Raw genomic sequence first — 25,925 nt, forward strand, 5'->3', positions numbered from 1 at the left:
TTACAATGATACTGACTTGTAAATGGTTTCTAAATGGATGAGATCAAAATAATTAGGAAAGCACATGATTGCTGCTTTGCTCTGTGGATTTATGTGTTTAGTCACATGATGAGGTTAGAAGGTATTACAGTTCACAGATTATTAAGCCTGTGGGGAGGATCATGGAGTGTTTTTAGCAGTTGTTGCCAGTTGTGTGGGTTTCATATTTTTTTTATGACGAAAGCAAGTACTATAAAGATACACACTGTATTTTGATTGACTACAATGTTGAAATAAAAAAAAACAAGCACCGAAGCAAGCTAATGTATTGAGGCATATGTTGAATTTTCTTTTTTTTCTTTTGCCCACCATACAATCCTTACAAATGCCACATAGAGTGCATACAGCAGACAATCTCCAGATCAGCTACATAGAGTGGGGAAAAAAAATCCGTCACCATGTGCTTGCCACTATGGATGTGTAAGGTCGAGTGTCTTTAAAACAGAGAGGACACTTTTAGTCAAGAAGGCTTTTCCACATACATTGCAGCAGCAGTCATCCACCATTTGGAAATTTAATTCGGTACCAAAAAGATCTGCATCACTGTGCATGTATTACGCACAAATTAGTATCCCCTTGTTGCCAAATAGAGTGGGAGAGAGACCCAGAGCTTTAGTTTCACCACAAATTAACACATATTAAAGGAAGGTTTCAGGGTGTACCCTGTCACTCCCTCTTTGTAGTAAAAAGATCAGCACTAAGATACATTTTCTGGTAGAAGAATTAATTAACATTGGAAATAATTAAGGAATTCCATATGTAAGATCGATCCTAGAAAAGGTTTGGTATTAACAATACACTTACAGGCCTAAAACAGAATAGAAAAACATTGAGGAAAGCAATTAACCAAGTCTAAAATAATAATTGTAATAGTAATAGCAATAATAATATTAATAATGATAGTAACAAGTATGTAATATATGTAATGTTATATAATGTAATGTTAGCACCAGTCTGTTTATAAATTCACATATAAATTCTTTGACACAAAACAAAAAAGAAGGATTTTCTCTGTTGTTTTATTTGACAGATCCCAGGAACAACATCTAAGATCTCTGTTAAGAAGAGCGCGGTCCCAGGAACAGCTAAGAGGCTGCACAGGACCCTCAAGCTCCCAGGCCTCTGGTAGAGGACATGATCTTGAAGTACTGACCACCAGCAGGGGCGAGAGGGGATTTTTTTTTTTCTTACTATTAACAGGCTATTATGACAGAATAACTCCCAGTCAGTGTCCCAATGTGACAAAAACTGAGAACACCTTCTCTTCAAACATAATTTAAATACTGAAAATATTATGCAAAAGTTGGCTTAACTTTCTAAAAGAAAATGTCTGACTATTAACAGTAATTATTTGTTATTTTAAGCAAGCAAAATTTGATTGTATACAATGGATTCACTTTAGCATTAAGTTAGAGATATTTTATCTCACTTATCCTTGAGAACACTCTAGTCTATATTGCCGTTCTCATTTTGACACGTGATGACTAAATGTGAAAATTGAGATTTGCATACGAGATTTAATACAGTCAGGGTATGTTTAAATATTAGTAGTACTAATATTTCTGCTTTTTCCATCTCAAAACAAACTTGTAACCAGTACTGTTGATGACACGCTTCTGGTTAAATGTATGAATGCTGGGGGGGGAAAAACAACACTGAAATGTTTCTAATCACATGGTCCACTTTAATCATTTTCACATTGGAATGACAAATGTGCAAAGAAAAAAGAGCATTGATAAGTAAGTAGAACAGACACTGTACAAAAAAGCAAAAGAATTAAATGCTCGAAGTGTGTAAGTAAGTTGTTGTGAAACAAAACAACAGCCCATACATGGGTTTATTCATCAGCTCCTTCAAGTCTGAGGTCTTGCTTTAGCGCAGTCAATCTTAAAAAGAGATTTCTTTTCTGGCTAAAGTGAGGTTAAGGCCAAACTGAACATAAACTCTAGTAGCACTACTAAACAAAGTATACCACAAAAATACAGTGGCTCACATGGAAATTGAATTACATGGTGAATTACTTGTGCACCATTTAACTCTAGAATAAATGATTAAAGTAAATGATTGTCAGTTTAACACGAAACATTGCGAAGGTTTAATTTACCTTTAAAAAGAAAAACAAACTGACAGGGCATAATGGAAACTCAAGATATTGCCTAATATGACCAATATTAGATGAGTTATGAGCAACTATGTACATTTTCCATACTAAATTTACACAGAAGAAGTTAACTATTAATTTGCCTTGTTATAGTGTAATGTATTAAATACACATTCTGATTATTTGATTTATTTTTACCTAGTATTTCATTGGCAAACACTTAAAATTTTACTTACTATTGTTATACTATTTGGCTTCAGTAACAGTTCTCACCTTACAACCATATTATTATTTCACTCCTTGTTATTTGTTTTTTAATCTCATCTTACTATGGTATAATAACTTCACATCAGCTTCCTGTCATGGTGATCAGAGGAACGCCCGGAGCGTTGGTGTCGTACCTCAAGGTGTTTGCTCTGGACACGTTCAAAATGCTGGAGCAGCTCACTGTAATCCACCTGAGTGTGAGAGGCACGTCTGGAAGCCACTTGCTGTTTAGAGTCCATATACTTGGATTCATCTACAGTCCTCATGAGTTCTGGATTGGGAACACAACTCAAGCGGTGGGAGAGCAGTTGAAAGGCCTGGCTCTGGGGCAGCAGCATCAGCAGACCGTACAGTGCCTTTATCAGGTATGGGTTGTTCTCCACATCGAGGAGCTGCAGACGCAAGTATGTAAAAATGGGGCTTTCTATAAGCTGTACAAGCTTGTCGACCTCCATCAGGAAGTCAACTGTAACCTCGAGATTTCCAAACTTTTGGATCAAATCATAGGCATGCTTGTAGTTCTGCGTGAGGAAACAAAGTGAAACAGTCGCCACAGGGTTGTGGCACCAGGAACGATACAGGCAGCAAAACAAAGCACAGCTCTCCTGAGTGCGCAGGTCTTTCAGCTGGTTGCGCAACTCGAAGAGCTCAGCTGAGGTGAGCAGGATAGTGTTGAGTGTCTGAACCATGGTGGAGGCAAATTTAAGGTCCTCCTCCTTCAACAGGATGTCAGCCATGGAGTGGAAGATGTTCTCTGCATGAAGCAACAGACACAACTGTCGGATGATGAAAGCTCCTCTGTTCTCCAAAAGCTTTCTCTCCAGACTGAAACGCCTGAGCAGGTTGATCATGAACTTGTAAAAATAAGAGTTCATACTGGGAGTGGAGGGGGATGAGTCCACCCCCTTGGATCCTGTGCTGGACTGCTGTGCAGGCTTCACACCCTCTGGCACCTTGAGCACCACCTTATTGTCAACGTTGTCACAGGACAAATTTTGGTCTGTTTGGCCAGCAGGGGATGATGCTATCTCGGCTAAGACCTCCAGATCTTTCAGTATGACCTCATCGGACTCATCAGACAGAGTTTTCAGGAGCATGGGAAAGAGACTGTCTGTGTGGCGGAACATTTTGCGTGGTGTCTTGATGTAGAGGTGATAAAGCCATTTAAGCACAGCTATGCGGGTCATCATGCCAGTGGAGGATTCATGAAGGTGGCGGTCCAACACCTGAACAATGCCATCCAGGTCCAGAGTTACCTGAGGCCTATCAGCACTTGCTGGAGTGAAGAAACTGATATTACTGAAACCAACAGACTCCTGGGATGCATTCAGCATATCATTGCTGTCTGTCTCTGTTTTGGGCTTGTCATTTTCCTTAGATGGTGACCCTGTGCTTTCACGCCTTTCCTCCTCCTCTTCCTCATCATCCTCAGGAGTGACCAGTTTCATTAGACTGTAATTACAAGCACTAGCAGCTTCTTTAGTATTCTTCTTTCTGTCATCATAGGAAAGGCAAGGCAGCACTGCAGTCAGGATGCCAGAAGAGTACGGAAGCATCACTCTGCCCGCAAGCTGGATGAACTCCCTCATCCACGTCATAGCTGTCAGCTGGATCAGATCATTTGTTAATTTGGTCTCATCTGCAGCCTGGCAGTGGATAACCAATATGTTGGCCATCTCAGCAAACTTCACAGTAGAGGGAATCTTCTTAATCTCCTTTAGAAACTCTCCAAGCACCACCTCACAAGTCTTTCTAATCTCTTTGCTATTGTCCCCCATAATCTGGAAGAGCCCATCCAAGATCTCAGGGAGATAGTCTAACAGGTGGATGTCTGGCACAGACTCCAGAACATGAATCCAAGAAATTATAAACTGCCTGGCATACTGATTGTTGGAGTAGATTCTCTCTCTCAACAGTGGAACAAATGCCACTAAGTCAAAACTGTTGCTTTCGGTGACAATGTCTTTCAGTAGTCTATCCAGGAGTTCAGATCCACTTTTTACATTTGGGTCAGGATCTGCTGCAAGTTTGCTGAGACCATCAAAAAGCAGGTTGAAGTGGGGCAGCACAGCTCCCCTGGCCACTTTGACTATGTTATAGAGGGCCTCACAGGCATAGTAGCGCAAGCGGCTGTCTGAGTCATTGAAACACGTGAGTACAGGCTCAATGAGCTCCTTCAGATACAGACCCGAGTCTTTTCCGAGGGCGATGGAGCAAGCAGCCAGTCCAATGAGACCCCCTTTCCGGCTGTGCGGGTGTTGAGAGAGGGCAAACTCCGAGGCTAAAATCTGGATCACATGTCTGATTTGAGTGGCGTTGTTCTGAGCCACGAACTCCCGCACCAGCTTCTCGATCTCTAGAGCTGCGACTTTCCTCTTTTCGTACAGTTTATCATTCAGAGCCCTGACGATGTTGGGCGTCAACGGCGAAAAGTCTTTCTCCGTGTTCATTTTCGCAGCTGCGTTGGTCTCGGATCCGGTCTGCTCAAATCTGCGTCGATAAGCGAGGGAACGTATTGCATTTAATTAATGTGATGAAGAGATAGTCAGCTGCTTCTGCTTTCATTTGCTAAACCAGGAAGCTTTCTAATACAACGCAGCTGACCGGTTACATCCACCGGAAATACGTCACAGTTGCAACATTTATTTGGGTCCCGCTTTGTGTGTACCGTTACCTCAGATTAGCTTGATTAGTTACGTGTTCAGCCAATGAGCGTTTTCGTTTTCTTTGCTAGCTAACGACTTCGCACGTTGGATTTTAAGCATACTTTCTTTGAGCTGTTTGTGTCGTAGCCACGATCAGCAGCCATGGCGAGCCGCCGCTCTTTTCACTCGCAGCTCTCGTCCATCATGGAGACGATGGCCAGGTCTGCTCTGAGCCAGGTCTGCAAACTGGTGGACGAAGACTCGGCTGAGCTGCGGGAGGAGCTGTCTCGGCTCCTGTTTGCAAATTCAGCCCTGGCAGAGAAAGTAAACAGCCTGGAGTGCGAGCTGACTATAGTGAGAAGCGACGCCCCTAGTTTGTGCAAAAGTTATCGCAGTGTGGGTGTGCAAACTGTGTGCTTCAGAGATGAGGATGCTGCTGGTAGCTGAATTTATTCGCACGCAAAAGCAGATCTGATTTCGTGATCGCCATCACTTTTGTATTTCGTTGTGTGTTTATTTCATGCTTTTATTGTTCGACTTTTCTTTAGTTCCTGGGCCTCCCACCATAGAGGGGATCTTTGGAAAAGATTGGTGCATGAATCTATGGAAAGACAGAGACCCGTACAGTCTGCAGAGATACACAGACTCACCACAGTCCCCTGATAAGGTGAGAGCAAGTTAGACTCGGGCATGACGTATTTGCTGTCTTTATGCCTATGAGCAATTTATAACAGTTTCCAGACAGGCAGAATATATAAATGGTTTAATATAGAATACTGATTACCAGGGCACACACATTATGCTTATGCACATTGAAAAGCAGACCCTATTTTAAATGTATTTAATAATAAAATGTAAACAAAGTAATGCTAAACAGTTCATTTGGAATAATAGGGAACATTTATGATATTTAAAAAAAATAAAAACACATGCACATCTTCCACAGCATCTTTTAGAGGGGAATTCAAAGTTTTTCCTTGGCCATTGGCTGCTTTTTCACTAATTTCATGTTTTCGCAACACTGTACCCACAGGATTACATTACATGTTCCAATTTCTCTACAGCTGTCAAAGCGTTGTTACTGGATAACCAAACATGTTGTCATATTCCTTCTTTAATTGTCTATTAATGCCATCTTCCTGCCAGGCGCTGCAGATGAAAATTAGCTTGTATGACTAAATCTGGCGTAGTTACATGATGGACTTAAATGTTATTGTTAATTAATGTGTACTGTCCCTTTAAAATAAAAATAAACATAAACATGGAGAAGTACCACATTAAAGGCTGTGTTGAATGTTTTCTTTTTTCTTTATTTTTGCTTATGAGATTTTTATCTAAACGCATGCTAATGCTTATAATAAGTAGTAAAGAAATGTCTAGCATAAATTTTGCATATTGTAGGTTTTCAGTCCTAAAATCTTCTCTTTTTTGGTTTTTGTTTGTTTAACTGAAAATTCATAATGATGAAGCGTCACTAGCTGGAATCAGGGAAACACTGGGGGGGGGGGTCTCCATCTTGTGCAGGGATATCTTGCTGATCACCAGTCATTTCATCATTAGTTACAACTGACAAAGCATTACTGTTACAAAACATATTGCTGTATTAAACTACAATTTAGGATCGGACGTTTTCTGTTTTGTAGTCTGTGACAGCACTATCTGACCAAATAACTGTGACTGAGATCAAAGAAGAAGACTATGAGGGGGATGCTGTCAGTAGCTGCCAGCAGGAAACGCTCAGCACAGAAGGTAAGTGAGGGAAGTAGAACTTAGCCAGGGGAATATACCCTGCAGATGTAGCAGCTTTAGTAGCTTTTTCAGTGTTTGAATTTTTTGCTTTTGTGCAGCAGAACATGAAGACAGCATGGCTGAGGAATCAGAGCAACTTTCTGTTGGTTACGCGTTCGATGGCAGCACTTGCAGTCTGTCTTTTGATCAAGATGGGGAACAGGTTGTATCGGTGGGTGGTATTGAAGAACCATCTGTGCAGGTGGTATCTATCAATGATACAGAAGAAGCTTTCAGCACTCATATCATTCCAATCGAAGAGGATGACGACGACGATGATGATGATGTTCAGTTTGTTCAGGAAAGTCAGCAGGAGCCAGCAGTGAACACTACCGAAGTTGGGCCCAGCCATGACGAGCAGCAAACAATGCCAGTAGACAGTACAGAAAAAGACTCTGCTGTGGATAAAGAGTCTCACAATGACTTTAATGTGCGTGACACAGAAACTTCCAGAGATCAAAACAGAGAGAGATTTACTTGTCAAATATGTAACAGGACATTCTTTCACAAGGGCACTCTAACACACCACATGAAGTCACACAAGTCAAACTTCTGCAGCATCTGCAAGCAACACTTCCCGCACAGGAACAAGTTAAACTCGCACAGCTGCCTGCCTCCAGTTCCATCTCACAGAATCAGTAAGTCATGCGAGTTGTGCGGAAAGAGCTTTGCCAACCCATCGGCTCTGAGGATTCACTACGTTGTCCACACAGGTGAGAAACCCCACAGGTGCAGCTTGTGTGGGAAAGGGTTTACCCAGAAAGGCAATCTGAAGTGTCATCTGCGCATCCATACGGGCGAGAGACCGTTCCGCTGTGTTAAATGTGGGAAAACCTTCACGCAGAAGGTGAACCTCAACCATCATTTAATGGCACATATAAATCGAGAGGTTGTAGGCGAGAGGCCCATACCTAGGAGACACGTGAAGAACATGATAGCAGCAATCAGTCAGTAACAAACTGAAGTGCTGGATCAGTAACTTATCAACTTTGACGCCTCTTCTACGGTTTTAAAACTTTAGCAAAAGGATAGTTAATGTTATGTCTGTAATAAACTGTAGTCTGTAGCATTGTGCTTAAAAAGTCTTGTATGGAAGAAAAATATTTTAGTAGTTCGGTGTTTTGTCTTTACAATAAAATACAAATGTTTACATTATGATATAATTTCTTACATTTTATACTTTTTAAAGTTGCTTTTTTTTGTCCAAAACTCACAAATTTGTCAGTTTTAGTGACAAGGCTCATAACGATGAACATGCAGGTGAGTACAAAGGGGAGGAGTTTAAGGAGAAGATTTTTCTTTGGTAAATATAATTCACTGAGCTGGGTCAGCATAAACTGTTCAGGGTAATTATTACAGGAACATTTGTTCTAAATCTCCGTTTGGACATTAAGACAGTTCAACACAATATAAATATTTATTTCAAACAGTAACACTACTTAATCTTGAAACTTTTTGGAATTCATTCAAATATTATATGACAAACACAAGCATTTTTTTTAAATATCAATAACATTTTTTTCAAAGAAACAAGAATGTATGTTGCCTAAAAATAAGTCAAGGCATATGTGAAATATAAAACATGACACTTGGGCAATGACACAAACTGATTTACTCTACTTCTATTTTGATGTGAAGAGGTAGTTTGAAGGTTTATGCTACTCATGTGCAAATCATGGAGAACCTGCCTAAAGTAATTATTTTGCCACCAGCTTGGGCAAGCCTTTTGTGGTCTGAAACATGAGGTATTTAAACATGTTACACATGCATGGATGAGAAGCCAGTGAAGCTTTTTTGTTTGTTTGTTTTTTCATTATGGATCAGAAGTTCTCTGTTATTTTTGATAACTTGCTTGTTAAGCATGATGTGAAATGTCTTGAGGGCTCCAACCAGTCAAACTGAATCCCACCAGTCTAATGGTCCATTTAAAAAAAAAGGACATTTTCCATAGTGTTGTTGGCTGTTGCTGAATTAGCATTTCTAACAAAGCTAAAGGCATACCAAAGAATGAGCAGTAATGATAACCACATGGGCAATAAAGTTGGTTTTGTAATAGAACAAGTATTTCAAATCTTTATAATGTTTTTAAACCACGTTGAGGGTTATATGGACATGTTGGCAGATGATGAGCAACTGTGGGTGGTACTGAGAGCACTTCTGTCAAAAGCTTCTGGTTTGACCGACAAATTGAAACACTGGTGGTGATTTAAACCATACTTGTACGCGTAACATTTCCCACAATCCACACAGCTATAAGGCTTTACACCCGTGTGTGTCCGGATATGTATATTCAAAGAGCTTTTCTGAGAAAAACTTTTTCCACAGTCTGGACAGCTGTACGGCTTTTCACCCGAGTGCACACGTTGGTGCAGTTTCAGGTACGTCTTCTGTGCAAACCTCTTTCCACACACTGGGCAGCTGAAGGGCTTCTCGCCTGAGTGTCGCCTAATGTGGACTTTCAGGCTGCTTAAATAGTTGAATATTTTTCCACAAAATAAACACTCAAACTGTTTGGTTGGTTTCACCGGTTTTTCCTGAAGGTTGAGTTCTTTGGTTGCGTTCATGTGAATACTGTTCGTATAGTCTGAGTATTCTGTGGAAACTGAAGGAGGATTTGTGTTGTCAATCAGAGCACCCATCGCCGCATCGTCTATTAATTTGTCCATAATTGTCGGTTGTGCGCGTTGCTGTATTTCACTGTCAGTCGTCATAGAGAAGTTGTTCAACTCCCCCGAGTGAAGTTGGAGATCATCAACAGATCTTTGAAGCATGCTGTCCTCTTCAAACATCCCAACAACTGTTAAAAAGAGAGCCACTGCTATAAACCAATACACACACAGGACAGTATTATGACTTGTGTTTGGTTTCTTTTTAATATGCACTTACTTTTTCTGTTGTCTGTGAGACTCCTCTGCTGTCCAATGGGATAATCATCATACATCTCCTCCTTGACAAAAATCAGATCAGGTTCTCTTTCCATCATATTGATTGCCTACCAACAAGAAATGACAAGTAGCTATGAACACAGCAATCATTCAGTGAGCGTGCTGCTTGTTACAAATACAAAACTTAAACCCAGACTGCAACTGATTCACCAACCGCAGCTCCCATGCTGGTCGTAGCGGCAATCTCCACTGGTTCTCTTCTTTGAGGGGGCAGCTTCTCTTCTCTCCACAGGTCCATGCACCAGTCCTTCCCAAAAACTCCATCAATGGCTGGAGCAGGTTGATGCTGTTCTGGAAGAAGAGAAACATGCGACATTGGGACTTGCTAGAGAATGATGATCACCAGTACGCACAGCAGAATCTCAGAAGAGATTATATGCAATAAAGCTATTCGGTCCACTGTAATGCTAGCCTCATACTATAAATATCATGCAGGATGTGGAAGCCCCCTGGTATGTACCAGTCTGCATTGATTTCTTACCTGCAGGGTGCCGATCCCGGCGACTGACGCTGTTGTTGACGTGTTCAGGGTACGTCTGTGCCTCCCTCGCTGCTCTCAGCTGGACCTCCAAAGAGTAGCACCTCTTCTTCAGTGCCTCGTTCTCCGTCTTGTGCAGGGATATCTCGGTGTGAAGGACGGAGGAGCACTCATCAGCCAGGTTGCCTATTTCAACCAGAGCCGCCTTTGTTAGCTTATCCAGAATAGCGGCCAGCTGCGTCCTAAAACTGCGGTTTGTGGTGTCGCACATCATTTCGTCAGCGAGGCTCAGTATTTGGAAATATTGGAACGATTCTCAGCGTAGGAACGCAGCTCCTTTAATCAAATATGAAATGTACAGCTGTGCCGCAAGGAATTGTGGGAACACGCTTTCTTCGCCCCCACCCCCAAGCTGCTGAAGGCAACACAGTGGAAAATACAACGCAACATTAGAATATGTTTTCTGCCTGCACAGATGTTCTATCTCCCTATTATAACGATATATGTTGAAATAAAGACATCTCTTTAAAATCACACCTTATTGCCAACCTCTCCACCACACAGTCCGTGCAATTCACAGCCCTGCGATGGCAAGTAACCATTTACATACAACGAGCAAAGTATAAACAAATAAATGTATCTTTTTTATTTTATTCTCACAGCGTCTGTACTTATTTAGAACACAGTAATGTTGAGCGCCCTCTCTCGGTAACTGTTAAAATCTGCAACACAATTTTGTTGCCAGCATGATAAGTATCGGTGTGACTTTTAGCATAATGAGTATCACTATGAAGAACATTCATTCATTCATTTTGTGACTGTTAGTTAATAGTAGAAACTGAGATGATAATAGTTTCATTGATATGGCTTTTTAAATCACTCTATTGGAGTCACTTCCCTCTAGTGGTAACAATGAAGTACTTTAACATCCTTAATTCAGAATTTTTTAAGCTTAAGAACATTTTGTGTTTAATTATGATTGTGATGTGAAAGGGTAATATAGATGGCACAGTGGTCCACTGGATAGCAACGTTTCCTAACAGCAAGAAGGACTTAGATGAGGATCCACCAGTCAGAAAATAAATCTTTTGTGTGGAGTTTGCATGTTCTTCCTGTGCTTCTCTGGTCTCCGAGTACTCTGGCTTCCTCCCACCATCCAGAGACATGCATGGGTGACCTTAATGGTCATAGTTTTGAATGTGTGCATGAACAGGTTTCTAGCCTCTTGTTAACCTTGCAAAAGAGTGTCAACCTGTCAAGGGAGTGCCCCATCTTTTGCAATTGGGATAAGCTCCAGTCTCTTTGTAACCTTCAAGTGGATAAACAGAAATTAAATAATCTGTGGATAAAAATATTGGTATGTGTACGACAGTTCCATTCATCAATTTTCTTAACCTCTTGTCCAGCCAAGGGTTATAGAAGTCTCTATTCCAGCTAAGACAGGGCAATAGGTGTGGACAGCTGACCAGTCCATCACAGTAAGAGCTACCAGAGAGTTAGTCAGTCACCACAGACTCACATCCGTGCCCTATATGCACATCTTTGAACTGTGGGATAAAGGCGGAGCACCTGGAAACCATCCAGGTACAGGGAGAACACGTAAACTCCACAGGGAAAGGCCCCAGCTATCCAGGAACCTTCTTACTCCGAGTCAACATTGCTAAGCATTTCTTCACCACATATAGTTATTGTATAGCGTACACATTGTATATATCTGTATAGCTATTTTATTTATCTAAAATAAACATCATATTAAGCCCACAATCTCAGATGGGTATAGACAAGTCACAAACTTCTGTTGTGGGTCCGAACCATCTCAAGTAATGTCAGCCCAAGGAAAACGCTGTCAAATGCTTTACTCGTGCAACTGTGTAACTTAGAGTAAAAAAAAAATTTAAAAACCACACACACACAGTAAATGCATCCAAAATATTAAACCATTTGAAAAGCAAGCATCAAAAACTCAATCCTGGAACAAATATAACTTTATTTTCCAGAACAAAAATACAGATGTTACATATGATTGATGTCTTAAGAGTTTCCATTTACAAATGTCCCACTAAATGTTGGTGCACTGGAGTCACTACCATATACGTTTGAAGTAGGATCAAGATGTACTGCGAGGTGTTTTTTCAGATTGCAGTTCTTTGTAAAGCCTTTGCCACATTTGATACAAACAAAGGGTTTTTCTCCAGTGTGTGTACGCTGATGCATATCGAGTGTGCATTTCTGAATAAAGCCCTTTCCACAAACTGGACAACGATACGGCTTCTCCCCAGTGTGCGTACGCTGATGTGTATACAGGTGTCCTTTTTGTGCGTATCGCTTTCCACATAGTGTGCATCTGAACGGCTTCTCCCCAGTATGGCTTCTCTGGTGTATTTCAAGCTGACTAAAGCATCTGAAGCTCTTGCCACACTGCAAGCAGCCAAACCTCTTAGTGGTTGAGTTCCTCAAGTTATGAAGCTTCATATTCCTGAGCACACTTAAGCTTTGGGAGGTTATATTTTGAGCCAAGCTTTTCCCAACTTCTAGGGTTGTGTCGGCAGGTGTAAGCTGTGGGTTCCAGTGCGTTTCCCTCCTCGCTGTTTCGCTGAGAGATGACAGGGAGCTTAGAGGCACAAAGCTATCAGTAAACAGTGGCTGCTGGTGGTCTGCAATGTGTTTGGGACGCTGCATCACATTTGGAGCCTTCTGGGTGTCTATGACTGTTTCTCTTCCTGTTGAAAGCAGACGTACAAGTTAAAATTCAGATTTTCTTTTTGTAGAAATGACCTTGATGATGGCAGGTTTAACAGTTATGACAATTTAGTACAACTATGATGAGCAGAAAAGTCAAATCCAGCATGGTTACTGAAAGTCCTCATGAATTTCACATACAGCTGTGCAACCCGACATAATAAGCAAATTTATAGTCACTGTTTTCAGCTGTCCTGTCTTGTTGAGTGTTTCCATTGTCCACCTCACATGGCTCCTCTTTCACCACTACCAGTTCTGGGTGCTCTTTGGGTTGGTTTGGAAGCTGATAAGAAAGGGAAAAAAGGCATTGGTTACAAATGTCAGCCACAGAGCAATCAGCTATGATAACAAGAAATAAATGGCTGGTTATTGCAGACTTACTTCTGTTGCAGCATACTCTTCAGCTTGATGCAAACTGCCAGTCTCAGAAGAAAAACTTTCCCACGGGCTTTCACTAGGATGCAAAACACTGAGATTAAACACACCAAGCAAGGAGAACACAGCAAACAGCTACATTCCATAATATACACACAAAGCAACATACCTACCTTTTAATTTCAAGCCTTGTCCTTTCAGTCTCCCGTACTCCGTTTTCTAAACCGTCCCTTGCAACTAAGCTCACTTCTGTCGCATCCTGCCTGCCCCCCTGCGCCATATAAAGCAGCTTCTCCATCAGCTGCAGTTTCTCTGTAAGCGAGGCGATTTCGTTGCGCCCGCGAGTTATCTCGATCTTGAGCATCTTTGACTCGATTTCAACCAGTTTGCTTATTTCCATTACAGCTGTTTTGGATAACGCATCCATGATGGAGACGAGCTGTGTCTGGAAAGAGAAGACTGTCGACATGATTTCTGTTTGTTTTGTTTTGGCTTTCCTGTCACGGTCCAGCAGTTGCACGCGAACGACGTGACGCTGTCACGGGGTCTTAATGGCCACAGCAAAAGTGTTATTGAAATGTAATGCAGGAGAAGAGCTGCATGTGCATGCCTTCGAGGTGCGCGTGAGTGTCGCTCCAAAACTCGAGTGGGGCTGAAGTGGGTTCAGTGTTTCCATCTGTCGGCTGGGAGGAAACATCGCAATTACACACAAAACTTTAAAATCAGAGCTAATGTTGACAAAGAATCCTGTTTTGACACCACGGATGATTGTTGGTCTGTAAAAGTTACCACAGCTTGAGCGGTGATTTGCTCATTGCAACCTACGTTTACTTTTTAACGCCTTTGACGTCGTGGTTGTTGTTCGGGACCACGCTAACCAGAATGCAGCGCGGTATCAATTGGAATGTGATTGGTGGGTGAAAACTCGCTTCAGGAAGCAGTGTGGTGAATTACATTTGCCAACTGAAAATCCTCACGATAATCTGCCTCAGAGATTCCAACTACAAGGTAAATGAATGTCACTATGAGGGAACTTGTAGAGGTAAAGGTTGCCCTGCGAGGCTGGTTGGTTTAAGATGCGAAGAAGTCATCGATGCTTTGTTGCTCTTGCGTTAACCTGTTGTGGTTAATGGCTTTCTTTTTCTTTTTGTTTTGGAGTGGTCTAATCATAAGACAAGCCAATTAAGTTTGGTCAAAGTAGTGCAAAAATAACAGCTTCACAACAGTGTAAAATTAAAAATAAATTAAATTAAACGATTGAGTAAATCACATTTACAGAGATAGCATGATGACTTGCAAAACTGTTTGGTAACTGACTTCCTTATATGTTGTTCACTTTTCTTCTCTCTTACTTTGTCAGTCCTTCTCACAGAGTGTTGTCATGGCTGGAAGGAGAGTCCTGGTCTTCCCTTCATCAGCAGAGCTCGGTCCAGTCCTGGCCCAGCTGGTGACTTCACGGGCTGAGAAGGCCATCAGCTCTCATGGCAGGTTCACTCTGGGACTCTCTGGAGGAAGCCTTGTGTCCATGCTTAGCAAAGAGCTGCTTGCCCTGTCAGAGCTGGACTACAGCAAGTGGTTGGTCGGTTTCTGCGACGAGCGCCTGGTTTCCTTTGACGATCCAGAGAGCACCTACGGGCTGTACAAGGTTTCTTTTAATTGGTGTTTACGTTAACATAAATGTATGTTGCTCTGTTACAGTTGGATAAACTGCAGACCTTTTCATCTTTTTGCAGAGTCAGTTATTTTCCAAGATCAACATCCCCAAAAGTGGGATCTTGACGATCGACTGTTCTCTGCCAGTAAACGAGTGCGCTGAGGATTACACGCGTAAACTGAAAGAGGTATGCAGCAATCACAGGCTTTTAGATTTTAGTGTCTGCAGAATTTTCACATCATTATTTTTGCTGCTAAAACACAGGTCTTCCCAGATGATGACTTCCCTGTGTTTGACCTATTGCTGTTGGGAATGGGGCCTGATGGACACACCTGTTCTCTTTTCCCAGACCACCCCCTTCTGGAGGTGAGGGGCTCTATTCTAATGAACAGTTGTCTTCTACAATAGATCTATGTTGAATTCTTATGAAAAAGAATGAGCGCAGATACAAAATTACTGCTTTGTTAGGAAGGAATCATTTATAGTTCATTCAAAATATATGTTTTATTTTGTAACACAATATGTCATTGTGATCCTAAAAACAAAGTTCCATGCTCTTAAAATGCATTTTGGGCATTCTTCAAATCTAAATATTATCTCTCCATTATTTTGTATAAAAGGCATATCAAGCACATTTGACTGAACTCTGGCACAGCATTTGTGGAAGAATGTCTGAGTTTGCTTTTGGATGTGGTTTCCTAATTAGCTACTCTGAGAAAACAATGTCTTCTCCCTGCAGTTTTCCAGTCAGTCTCTCGACGATGCATGGATAATCACTGGGTTTTATGACAGCGCAGTTTGGATTTTATGGTCTTCCTAGTTATCCTTGTTAGAAGTGTGAAAAAGATCTGTCTCGTGTTACATTATCCAGTTTCCCAGACATGTATTAAGCTTAGTGTTCCAACTCCAGTGGGAAAAAAAGCTTTTTAGCTTAATCCATGTCTGAGAAACTGAGCCTTCATGTTTGCTAGTTTAAAATTGTAAGCTTTTGGTTCTCATATTGTCACTTTTGGTGGAATGATTAGTTATTGCCTTTGGGTGCACCCCATATTCAGGAAACCAAGAAGATTGTGGCTCCTATCAGTGACTCTCCCAAACCACCCCCACAGCGTGTAACTATGACTTTCCCAGTGGTGAACTCTGCACGTTGTGTGGCTTTTATATCAACAGGAGGAAGCAAAGCACCCGTTTTGAAGGTAACACTTAGGGGCGTCTGCTGAACATACACATCTCAAATTCTGAATCTTAACACCCTACTATTTCCATAAAGCAATAAATAAACTTTGACACTGATGAGACAAAAATGAGATGCACCAAGAAAAAAGGGTCATTTGGTTAGGTCATGTGACTCAATATTTATAGTTGAAAGGAGGACTGGGGCCAGAAGAAACACTGATGGGACTAAATAAGCCAAAGATGTGAATTTGAGCAGTTAACTGTACAGTTAACTGTATATTTTTATACAGTTAACTAAAACTAGATGTGAAAACGAGACTTTTCAAAACATCTGAAACAACTTTTTGCAAACTTTAAAACTAACAAATTAAATAAAAATATAGAGGCAAGTTTTTAGTGTTTGTTAGTTTAGTAAACATTTGATTACAACTTGTTGATGAGGCTCTGATTATCATGTTTATTGAGACTCTGGATGTTTTCAAAAAGTTGTGTGTTTTTGTTGACATATCCCCTACAATATACTATCCATAAAATAATAATTAAAAAGTTAACCCTGAAACTAATAAAAACTAAACTAAACTATTTTCAAAGAATAAAAAATGAACTGAAATAGAAAAAATCTGAAAATTAACAGAAACTAAACTGAATTTAAAAACAAAAAGTCAAAATGAAATAAAAATTTAAAAAACTAATTAGAAAACACTAAACTGTAATAACTTCATGTTTCTTAGTTTTGTGTTTGTGCTATTGTAACAAATTAATTTCTCTCTTTTTATCTGCAGGAAGTGTTGGAGGATGGAAAAGCGTCACCGTTTCCAGCAGCACGAGTTGTCCCAACTAAGGGCGAGCTGTTCTGGCTTGTTGATGAACCAGCAGCTGCCTCTTTAACTATCCAGGTAGAGAGGCTAGGCTCAGGAGCCAAGCTGTAGATCTGCCTGACCAATAAATGCAGGAATTCAGCATTATGTTAAGAGCTTAATGAAGAGTCTGGAAAATAGTGCAGGACATTCCTTAATAAGTAAAATGTTTGTGTGTGTGTGTGTGTGTGTGCGTGCGTGTGTGTGTGTGTGTGTGTGTGTGTGTGTGACTGTGGGGGTAGTGTCAAGGTACCTTTATTAAACTTTAACCTCTTCTTCATGTATTTTGCTCATGATTCATGTGTGTAACAGTGCATGTTCAGACACTAGAAACTCCATTCAGTTGTTCAGCAGTATATTCAGCTGTGATGTGGTGAACATTGCAATGGGTGTACAGAATACAGTTCTGATTAAAAGACACACAGGTTAACTTCTATATTTAAAAATATCTTTTTTTCTTTTCTTTCTTTCTTTTTTTTAAAGAAAAATCCATTCATTCGAATTGTGCATTTGCCCTCGGTGTTTCCTGTGCTGCAGGGCCTGTATTAGTCCACCCCCTTTAACATCCAAACAGATCCCACCCCTTTAGAGATTAACCTCGCACTGCTTTTATATCAGGGACTGTAGCACAGACTTTCCCTATCTGTGATGACTGCAGAAAGTGAAGAGACAGTTTTCTATAGCCCCCGACGAGCCACAGTCCACTTATAAATTACCGTTATTCTATTCCATAATTTGCTATTGCGATGTCCAGGCTCGCTGGCCTCGCCGACGCCCTGCTCCTCCTGCTCCTGTCCTGCTGCAGTCCTGTCCGGGGATATTTTTCGGAGGAGCGCTGGAACCCCGAATCTTCACTCCTTGCACCCCGCGTTCTTCTTGCCCTCATTTGCAGAAACTCCGAGCACTCATTGCCGTATTTCCTGGGTACTATTGAGCGCCTCAACTACCCGAAGGACCGTATGGCACTATGGTAAGTTGTTACTGGGAAATTTAGATGTTGCAGGCTGTTAGGCAGTAAAAAGTGAAAGTAATTCTTGTTTTTGCCACAGGTTTCTTACAGAAAAATAAGTATCGAAGGATACTTTTCTGATCGATTAGATGAATTACAGGAAAGGAAAAGAAAGGGGGTGGACGCGTAGAGATTGTCGGGGGTAACAAAATGGCTTTGGAAATAAGCCAAGTGTTGCGCAGAGATCATTCCGTCTTTGAAAAAACAGCAAAAGAAAATATGAAAACCTCAACAAGCATAATTACAAGAACGAACAATTGCATGAGTACAAACCAAGAATATAAAAAGAAATAGGCAATATTTTTTAGTCAGGGTAGGGGACAAAAGTATGCACATCTGCTTATCGGGACAGTTGTGCATTGTATTGATCTGTATACGTGGATGGGAGTGAACGACGGCTTTGACCACGAGGGGAGCTGTGTGATGTGTGTGATCTAAGATACAAGCTCTGACACAGTGAATCTGCTCTACAAGCATACCGATGGTTGATACATTAACAATAAACGCAAAACAAATGTCTGCCATATGCAACTGAGATTGGATTAGCATCATGAAAATTACCTGTAGTCTGTTAGTAAGAGTCACCTCCATCGCGAAATTTTACATCTCAGGAGAAAGAGGACAAGTGAGGTCAAACCAGCACATTATAGCTATCAAATCCCATAACCTCAGGGTTTAAAGTTTCACGTTTTTCTTTTAATTTATAAGATATCTCCAGCTTTAAGCTTATTCTGGTCTTCATGTACCAAAGCCCATATCTTCCCCTCTTCCTGACTGGAAATTAAACAGGGATATGGAGGCTTAAACTCAGTTCTCTCATGCAGTCTTGATGGTTCATTAAACATGTTTATGTAGACCACATTTTAGACCTAACATCTTTGCACCCTCTCCAGAAATTATGACTTCCCAAGCTCCTTAGCCATCTGTCAGTCAAGTAAGTGAAGGAAAGCTGTTTTTCACCCTATACTTAATCAACATGCTTGAACAGCCCACCTGCACTTATATCCTCAAGCAGTTTGAATGAGTACCTGGTGGGCTCGGAGAGGCGTGGTCTTCATTCGCTATCTTGATGAGCAAGTTTCACCTTGTGCAGGACTTTTACATAAGAGTGTCTTAAATTCCTTTTTTTGTTTGGTAGTTTGAAAGTCTTGTGTAAATACGTTGGCGGTAAGGACAGTGTTGTTTGACACACATTAAATTACATCTGGAAAAACCAAACAACTGTGTGATCTTATAAACACTATACGCTGCACACATTTTGCAGCTGTAATTGAATTCTTTGGTGTCTTATGCCAGCATTCCTACACCGCTACAGAAATAATAGCTGATGTGGAAGTGGCACACCGCTCCTAAATGTATGTTTACAGTACAAAAGCGACATAGGTCTAAACAGTGTTCTTTAATAAGCACTTATTTTATCTGAGCACAAAAGGGAAAAACTTTGTTTGTCGGAAATGGGAAGGACAGACAGCTGGAGTGACTGAAAAAAAGTGTTTTAGCAAGGAGCTGCAGTGTTTACACAGATCCATGGGGAATTTTCATGAAAATCTGTGCAAACCCAGGGCCAGAATACAAGCACAGCTGGCTGTAGAGCAGGTGTCTGGGAGCAGCAAACCATGTTGGCCTACATGGCCAAGAAATGAATCCTGCGGGTATTGGGTTATTCTGGACTATCATTTCTAGGCTTTTCATCCTCATGTAGAATTAGATCAAACATGCAGGCAGTCTAACTTGGGTTCATTTGCCTCATGCATAGCCTAAGTCACTTTAAACAATTTCCTTCTCTGTCTGTTGCAAACAGAGGTTTCACTTCTGTAAAGTAGTTTCCGTACTGTTATCGTTTTTTCACGTTTCCTTTATACATAACTTGTCGATGCTGACCTAAAGTTTTTTGTTTTGTTTTGGTTTTTTTACGGGGGTGTTTTTATTGCTGTGTGTTTTTCTGAAGCTGGTGTCCTTTACACTTGTGTCACTTCCCACAGCTTGTACATAATGCATTTACAAAAAGTGAACACAGGGCTATTGTTATTTGAACCTTGGTTTTGTCTTTCACTCATGCCTCAACTAGAACTCAGTTTGGCACCGCTGGCTATAGTCAACCACTGTTACAAATTTCTTCTCGTTGTTACAGTTTTCCTCCTTTTAGGTTCTTGATTAATTCTGATAATTTACATTTTTTTCTGTATTGACAGGGTAGCAACCGATCATAATGAGGACAACACCACAGCCATTCTGCGTGACTGGCTTGTAAAAGTACAGAAGCTCTACCATTATGTAGAGTGGAGGCCAAAAGAGGAGCCCAGGTTTGTTATTTTAAAGATGGAATTGTATAGTGCTCAAATAGCTCACAGGAAATTAAGTCAGACAAAACATGACATCAGTTTAATTAACACTGAAATATTTTGCGTAGAAGTTATGAAGATGAGGAAGGTCCAAAGGACTGGATAGATCCTCGTTATGAGCATGTTATGAAGCTTCGGCAAGCAGCGCTGGAGTCTGCCCGTGAGATGTGGGCAGACTACTTTATGGTAGGTAAACAAAACTACTCTTTACAGTTACAAAAGGAAGCAGAATTACACTCAAAATGTTGATTATAAACACTGGGCCACCCTATTTTTAACGTTCAGTAATAAAAGCTGAAGAAAAAGTACAGAATTGGGCCCAAAATGCCACCACAACTGTAATTTAAGAGGGAGACAGACTGTTAAAACTTTTCCCAGTTATGTTCTGTTTCTTATGGTTAAAGTTCATCTTTCAGTCTAGTTCATCTGGACACTTAAATCTAAAATGCACATTTCTATTTGTATTCCCCAGCCTGGCGCACATTGTCTTGTTTCAGCAGGGTATAATTTTGAAGTGAAGTCTATCCAAAATTGCAATAATTTTGTGCTTTTAATCTTACATCTAAACTTTCTCTCTTAAAAACAGAATTGTAGTATATATACTGCTGGTCAGAGATCACTCAGTTTTAGTTGCCCCATTTATCCTTCGTGAGCTGTTCAGCATTTCTTCTCAAGAAGTTTGTGTACAGTGTGCTATGTATACACTAACCGTTTTTCCTCCTTGTGCAGCTGGCAGATTGTGACAACCTCCTTACCAATTCAAATGTGCTCCGGGGGCTGATGAAACAGAATAAGACTATCATCGCTCCGATGCTTGAATCTCGTGCAGCCTACTCAAATTTTTGGTGTGGAATGACTTCCCAGGTACTGTTATGATCACTGAGAAAACCCCTTTGTGTATGTCAGGAAGTTTCAAAAATCTCTGTAATAAACAGCCTAACAACTCTCATTCTCCAGGGTTATTATAAGAGGACACCTGCCTACATACCCGTTAGGAAGCAGATACGAAAGGGCTGTTTTGCCGTTCCTATGGTACACTCCACGTTCCTAATAGACCTCAGGAAAGAGGCCTCCAGGCAGCTAGCCTTTCACCCGCCACACCCAGAATACAGCTGGGCATTTGATGACATTATTGTGTTTGCTTACTCTGCTAGGATGGCAGGTATTTTGATATTATCCAACTTAAAGTCTAATTATTTGGGTGTAACCTTTTTTTTTATCATAAATAATGTAGCTTCAGATTAAGTTTTCCTATTCTGTGTTCTCTACAGAGGTTCAAATGTTTGTATGTAACAAGGAGACCTACGGATACTTTCCTGTGCCACTACGTTCCCACAACACTTTGCAAGATGAAGTTGACAGCTTCTTACACACCGTGTTGGAAGTTAATGGTGAGTGGCTGAGAGCTTTACTTTTGCAACCCCCTCACGCTTTTCCACTGGCTTATTTAAGTCTTAATTCTACTCTCTTCTGCTTCATCTAATGGTAACTTTCAGCATGAGTTTCTAAATATCATTTATACCATTTCTGCATCCATCTTCCCTCTGACTGTGTAGTGCGAAATGCCCCAGTGATGCCATCCAAATACATAAGTGTTCCTAGAAAACAACCTGACAAAATGGGCTTTGATGAGGTAAGGAGTGATGTGAAGATGGAATCTGCAAAAATGGCCAACTTTCTGTTTCTGTGCTGAAATTCTCCGCCTGCTCTTGAAATCTATAATTACATCGATTGATTCCACTGTTTACCTTTGTGTAGGTGTTCGTGATAAACTTGCAGAGGCGGACTGACCGCAGAGAACGTATGCTAAGGGCACTGCATGAGCAGGAGATTGCTTGTAAAGTTGTTAATGCCGTGGATGGAAAGTAAGTGATGCTTTCCACTTACTTACTAATTAGTAACTACAACTTACTGGCCCATCTTGATTTTCATTTTGTCACATTTCTACTTCTCTCTTTATTTCAGAGCAATGAATGTCAGTGAAATTCATGCATTGGGCATTCATATGCTTCCTGGATACAGTGACCCTTATCATGGTCGTCCACTAACAAAGGGAGAGCTGGGATGCTTTCTTTCCCACTATAACATCTGGAAAGAGGTAAACCCCTGAAGCCAAGAATTTGAATATTTCTAAACCAGACGGATGTGTGACTTAAAGATTTCTCTGGCCTTAGATTGTGGAACGAAGTCTCGACACATCTTTAGTGATCGAAGATGACCTGCGCTTTGAGGTGTTCTTCAAACGTCGCTTGATGAACTTAATGAGTGAGGTGGAGCGTGAAGGTCTGGATTGGGATCTCATGTATGTTTTTACTTCCTACATAATATTTTTTTGTCATTCCCACCGAGTTTGCAAATTCTTATCAACTCATCTTTCTGTGTTTTTTTTTTTTTCCTTCTTTTAGTTATATTGGTCGAAAGAGAATGCAAGTGGCTCACCCGGAGAAAGCAGTGCCAAATATACACAACTTGGTGGAGGCAGACTATTCATATTGGACACTAGGATATATGATATCATTACAGGGTGCCCAGAAGCTTTTAAAAGCAGAACCACTAAAGAGGATTTTGCCAGTGGATGAGTTTCTTCCTATCATGTACAATAAACACCCTGTGTAAGTGTTAACACCAGCAAACACAAGACTGTACGCACACACACACATATAATATACCATGCATTTCAAACATTTATAGGTAGTCTTAAATCTTTCAGATTTATCTTAAAATGTATTCAGTTTGTATTTTCTCAACAGTCTGTCAACTTATTCCATTATCAGTGGTGGCTCCTCGATTTGAACCTTGACACAATTATGTTTTGTACATTTGGGCACAATCTGAATTCAACACACAGACTTGAGTCAGCTTGTGGAGATATTTTAACGAACAGTCATAGAAGTAAAATACACCAGATCTCATCTGATGAGAACCAAAACTGAATCCGTATTAAGATGAGTCTCAGACATAACAAAATACTAAGAAAACTAACACTAAACACTAGAAACAACATTTCTAAAGAGTTTTTCAGTGCACTGCATTTCTATTCAGGAGTCTTATCTTTCTTTCTTGATCTTTCCTACTCTCCAGATCTGATTATATGGAACAGTTTGAAACCAGGGACCTGCTGGCATTTTCCGCAGAGCCTCTCCTTGTGTATCCAACTCACTATACAGGTGACCCAGGATACATCAGTGACACTGAGACCTCCACTGTGTGGGACAATGAAAAAATCCGCACAGACTGGGATAGAGCACGCTCAGGAAAAAGTCATGAGCAGGCTGAGATCAGCACAGAGGCCCAGAACTCAGATGTGCTCCAGTCTCCTTTGGACAGTACAGCACGGGACGAGCTATGAGAGGAAAAATAAAAAAGGTCCATAAAATGCACCGCATTAGTTTTGTAATCATGTTTAATCTTTGATGACTTTGATTTTGCATCAGAATAGTGATGTGGTATCAAAGAATATAGAGAAGTTTAAATTATCAGAAGTGAAAAGTTAAAAAGGGATCATGCATGTCATGTTTTCTGCTGTCGTCAGCTTGTGGTTTTTACTTTATAAAGGCACTAGACTTGCCATTTGGAATGGCATTTGCAGTTCCCACCTACTCTCTGTCATACAGAAATAACGTGTACTGGTAAAGAACGAAACTGGACTGCTGCATTTCAGTGGTGCTAATTTGAGGTTAGACTGTGTTTTGTAGCCTTGAGAAATTAATGAATTTGGCTACAACAACAACAAATCTGCACCACAGAACAAAATAAAGACGTCTTAAATCAACCTATGCAAAACCTATGTACTTTTGACATTTTGAATCTTTTTGTTTGTTTTTGTTAAATTTTATAACAGTGCTTTTATATAATGTTTTTACTTGGTCATTGGACGGTACAATAGAACCCTGTAGCAAATTTCTATCAAAGTGACAAAATTCAGAACCAAATAATTTAATTTGCAGAAATACTGAAGCAGAATTACCACCAGTACCGTTTGTTGCTGTGTTGTTTAAATTGTGTTTTGTTTTGTCCTGCTTTTTAAAAAAAAAAAATTTTTTTAACTCTTATATTAAGAGGTGGTTGCTGGTTCCGCCAACCACCTCTTAATACAAATAGAAGTGAGACAATCACCAAACACACTGGTGTTTCAACTTGCCCACATCCAAATGCACATCAGCCACTTTATTACCTCTCTCCCACAGATGTGGTGCTGGTACCTGTGCAAGTTCTGCTTTAGTTTCTTTTTAAGAACGAGCTCACATTTATGTAGCAGACTTTGAGGTATTTTCCATGTCCATAAAGTTATGGCGCAGAGATGCACCACTGTGGGCTGCATCTATAAATTACCTGTGAAATTTTTGTGGTTGTCCTTCTTTTTGCCACTAATTGTTCTGACTTTGGGCCCATTAGTTTTGTGGCGATGTGAATGCATTTGTCTTTTTTGGCAGAAATTATATGAAACAGGTTTTAGATTAAGCACCAGCGCTGCATCGGTGGAAAAGAGCTGTATTGCTGTTCCATCTCAGATCAGTTCAGTGTGAATGTTGAGCATTTTGATTGTGGTAGACTTTATGAATTGTCATTACATAAGATAAAAGTAGATCATCATGTTTCTCACAGTATATTTATTGTGCCGTGGTTTCCCTCATCACATACACAGATCTCTGATGAAGCCAGTTTCTGTTGAGTACTGATGGGAGTTATTCACTCACTAAGTGTGCACAAAAATGTTATGGCGCTTGTGCCGACAAAAAATAAAATGTTTTCATTTTAACAGGTTAAACTTCTGTCATTATATGCTTACTGTTCTGTTGGTGTAACCAGTTTTTTTAGTTAATGTTGACTGTCTAAATACAAATTATGACGTCTGTATATTGTGACTAATGGAAAATTGTGTGTTACTGTGTAGCCTCTGGCATGGTAACATTTTACTGTGAAGTCATTCACACATTGTAGACTGTGACCTGAATGTAGATTTTGCCTTCACCATTTCATTCGTCATAGTCACTGAAAAACACAGAGTACCCAAGCTGCTGATTACATGTAGAATTGAACTTTTTAGCTGATTATTCTTGGCATGTCACGCAGCTGACTTTCTCATTGAGGTTTTTATCACACCTGCAGATGGACCTCGTTTTGCAGTATATTTTGGTCTTAATCATGCTGTAGCAAGTTCAACTGCACTGTATCCGGGGTCCAGGACCCCAGTAGATATGATTTAAAAGGGTCCAAATTAGGCTGAATAAGGTAGCTTACATGACAGTGAAATAATGTATATACTCACACTACTGTGTTTAGTATATACTAATTTTTAACCAAGTTGGTTTTAACCAAGATATGTTTTCTGAAGTGTAATTGTTACATTACAGCGGTACACACCAATATTTAAGGAACACTCTTGCTTACTACGGCAATACAAATTTATCACAGTGGTACCTTTTCACTAAATATGGTTAGACAATGTAGGTGGGGCCTCCAGTGACTGTAAGATACACTTCCTCTTCCCCTTGATGGTGAAAACATTG

General features: G+C 40.5%; 5 protein-coding genes and 1 long non-coding RNA gene across 8 annotated transcripts; 3 read left to right on the top strand and 3 right to left on the bottom strand.

The window, feature by feature from the left end:
* Positions 1–1,702: 1,702 nt before the first annotated feature.
* On the bottom strand, positions 1,703–4,883 carry vac14 (vac14 homolog (S. cerevisiae)). Its single transcript, XM_003442097.5, has one exon. It carries the CDS (start codon positions 4,855–4,857, stop codon positions 2,485–2,487), a length of 2,373 nt encoding a protein of 790 aa, XP_003442145.1. The 5' UTR covers positions 4,858–4,883; the 3' UTR covers positions 1,703–2,484.
* A 293-nt stretch (positions 4,884–5,176) lies between these two features.
* On the top strand, positions 5,177–7,995 carry LOC102080136 (zinc finger protein 691). 2 transcript variants are annotated; one of them, XM_005468694.4, is made up of 4 exons: positions 5,177–5,491; positions 5,601–5,719; positions 6,696–6,801; positions 6,900–7,995. In XM_005468694.4, the coding sequence occupies exons 1-4, from the start codon at positions 5,215–5,217 to the stop codon at positions 7,793–7,795; spliced, it is 1,398 nt and encodes a 465-aa protein (XP_005468751.1). In that variant the 5' UTR covers positions 5,177–5,214; the 3' UTR covers positions 7,796–7,995. The 2 variants fall into 2 exon arrangements, with proteins under 2 accessions (XP_005468751.1, XP_005468752.1); XM_005468695.4 differs by having other exon boundaries at positions 6,903–7,995.
* LOC102080488 (zinc finger protein 567) lies at positions 7,987–13,872 on the bottom strand. The gene is made up of 9 exons (XM_025906654.1): positions 13,551–13,872; positions 13,384–13,456; positions 13,183–13,285; positions 12,298–12,983; positions 10,669–10,678; positions 10,267–10,578; positions 9,940–10,076; positions 9,727–9,832; positions 7,987–9,637 (listed from the first exon to the last, which is right to left on the bottom strand). Exons 1-9 carry the CDS (start codon positions 13,844–13,846, stop codon positions 8,943–8,945), a joined length of 2,418 nt encoding a protein of 805 aa, XP_025762439.1. The 5' UTR covers positions 13,847–13,872; the 3' UTR covers positions 7,987–8,942.
* A 373-nt stretch (positions 13,873–14,245) lies between these two features.
* Positions 14,246–17,348, top strand: pgls (6-phosphogluconolactonase). Its single transcript, XM_003442096.5, has 6 exons — positions 14,246–14,385; positions 14,738–15,022; positions 15,111–15,218; positions 15,296–15,397; positions 16,087–16,227; positions 16,990–17,348. The coding sequence occupies exons 2-6, from the start codon at positions 14,759–14,761 to the stop codon at positions 17,134–17,136; spliced, it is 762 nt and encodes a 253-aa protein (XP_003442144.1). The 5' UTR covers positions 14,246–14,385; positions 14,738–14,758; the 3' UTR covers positions 17,137–17,348.
* A 290-nt stretch (positions 17,349–17,638) lies between these two features.
* colgalt1a (collagen beta(1-O)galactosyltransferase 1a) lies at positions 17,639–25,174 on the top strand. Of its 2 annotated transcripts, none has more exons than XM_003441966.5 (12): positions 17,639–18,034; positions 20,266–20,376; positions 20,484–20,601; positions 21,145–21,279; positions 21,373–21,577; positions 21,687–21,806; positions 21,972–22,048; positions 22,174–22,280; positions 22,381–22,513; positions 22,590–22,717; positions 22,821–23,027; positions 23,497–25,174. In XM_003441966.5, exons 1-12 carry the CDS (start codon positions 17,811–17,813, stop codon positions 23,762–23,764), a joined length of 1,833 nt encoding a protein of 610 aa, XP_003442014.1. In that variant the 5' UTR covers positions 17,639–17,810; the 3' UTR covers positions 23,765–25,174. The 2 variants fall into 2 exon arrangements, with proteins under 2 accessions (XP_003442014.1, XP_005468756.1); XM_005468699.4 differs by having other exon boundaries at positions 20,487–20,601.
* Positions 24,135–25,751, bottom strand: LOC112846714 (uncharacterized). Its single transcript, XR_003219847.1, has 2 exons — positions 24,501–25,751; positions 24,135–24,461 (listed from the first exon to the last, which is right to left on the bottom strand). It is a non-coding gene; the product is annotated as an uncharacterized LOC112846714 (long non-coding RNA).
* Positions 25,752–25,925: the final 174 nt, after the last annotated feature.

This window comes from Oreochromis niloticus, linkage group LG4 (genome assembly GCF_001858045.2).
Source record: "Oreochromis niloticus isolate F11D_XX linkage group LG4, O_niloticus_UMD_NMBU, whole genome shotgun sequence".
NCBI classification, from domain to species: domain Eukaryota; kingdom Metazoa; phylum Chordata; class Actinopteri; order Cichliformes; family Cichlidae; genus Oreochromis; species Oreochromis niloticus.

Bases quoted from the DNA above. Each gene is read 5' to 3' on its own strand.
- pgls (XM_003442096.5), top strand. From the start codon at position 14,759: ATGGCTGGAAGGAGAGTCCTGGTCTTCCCTTCATCAGCAGAGCTCGGT. The intron at 15,219-15,295 runs GTATGCAGCAAT...GCTAAAACACAG, and splicing joins ACACGCGTAAACTGAAAGAG to GTCTTCCCAGATGATGACTT. The intron at 15,398-16,086 runs GTGAGGGGCTCT...CCCCATATTCAG, and splicing joins CAGACCACCCCCTTCTGGAG to GAAACCAAGAAGATTGTGGC.
- vac14 (XM_003442097.5), bottom strand. From the start codon at position 4,857: ATGAACACGGAGAAAGACTTTTCGCCGTTGACGCCCAACATCGTCAGG.
- LOC102080136 (XM_005468694.4), top strand. From the start codon at position 5,215: ATGGCGAGCCGCCGCTCTTTTCACTCGCAGCTCTCGTCCATCATGGAG. The intron at 5,720-6,695 runs GTGAGAGCAAGT...TCTGTTTTGTAG, and splicing joins CACCACAGTCCCCTGATAAG to TCTGTGACAGCACTATCTGA. The intron at 6,802-6,899 runs GTAAGTGAGGGA...GCTTTTGTGCAG, and splicing joins GGAAACGCTCAGCACAGAAG to CAGAACATGAAGACAGCATG.
- colgalt1a (XM_003441966.5), top strand. From the start codon at position 17,811: ATGTCCAGGCTCGCTGGCCTCGCCGACGCCCTGCTCCTCCTGCTCCTG. The intron at 21,280-21,372 runs GTACTGTTATGA...CTCATTCTCCAG, and splicing joins GGTGTGGAATGACTTCCCAG to GGTTATTATAAGAGGACACC. The intron at 22,718-22,820 runs GTATGTTTTTAC...TCCTTCTTTTAG, and splicing joins GGTCTGGATTGGGATCTCAT to TTATATTGGTCGAAAGAGAA.
- LOC102080488 (XM_025906654.1), bottom strand. From the start codon at position 13,846: ATGTCGACAGTCTTCTCTTTCCAGACACAGCTCGTCTCCATCATGGAT. The intron at 9,833-9,939 runs GTTGGTGAATCA...TCTTGTTGGTAG, and splicing joins CGACCAGCATGGGAGCTGCG to GCAATCAATATGATGGAAAG. The intron at 9,638-9,726 runs GTAAGTGCATAT...TCTTTTTAACAG, and splicing joins TCTCACAGACAACAGAAAAA to TTGTTGGGATGTTTGAAGAG.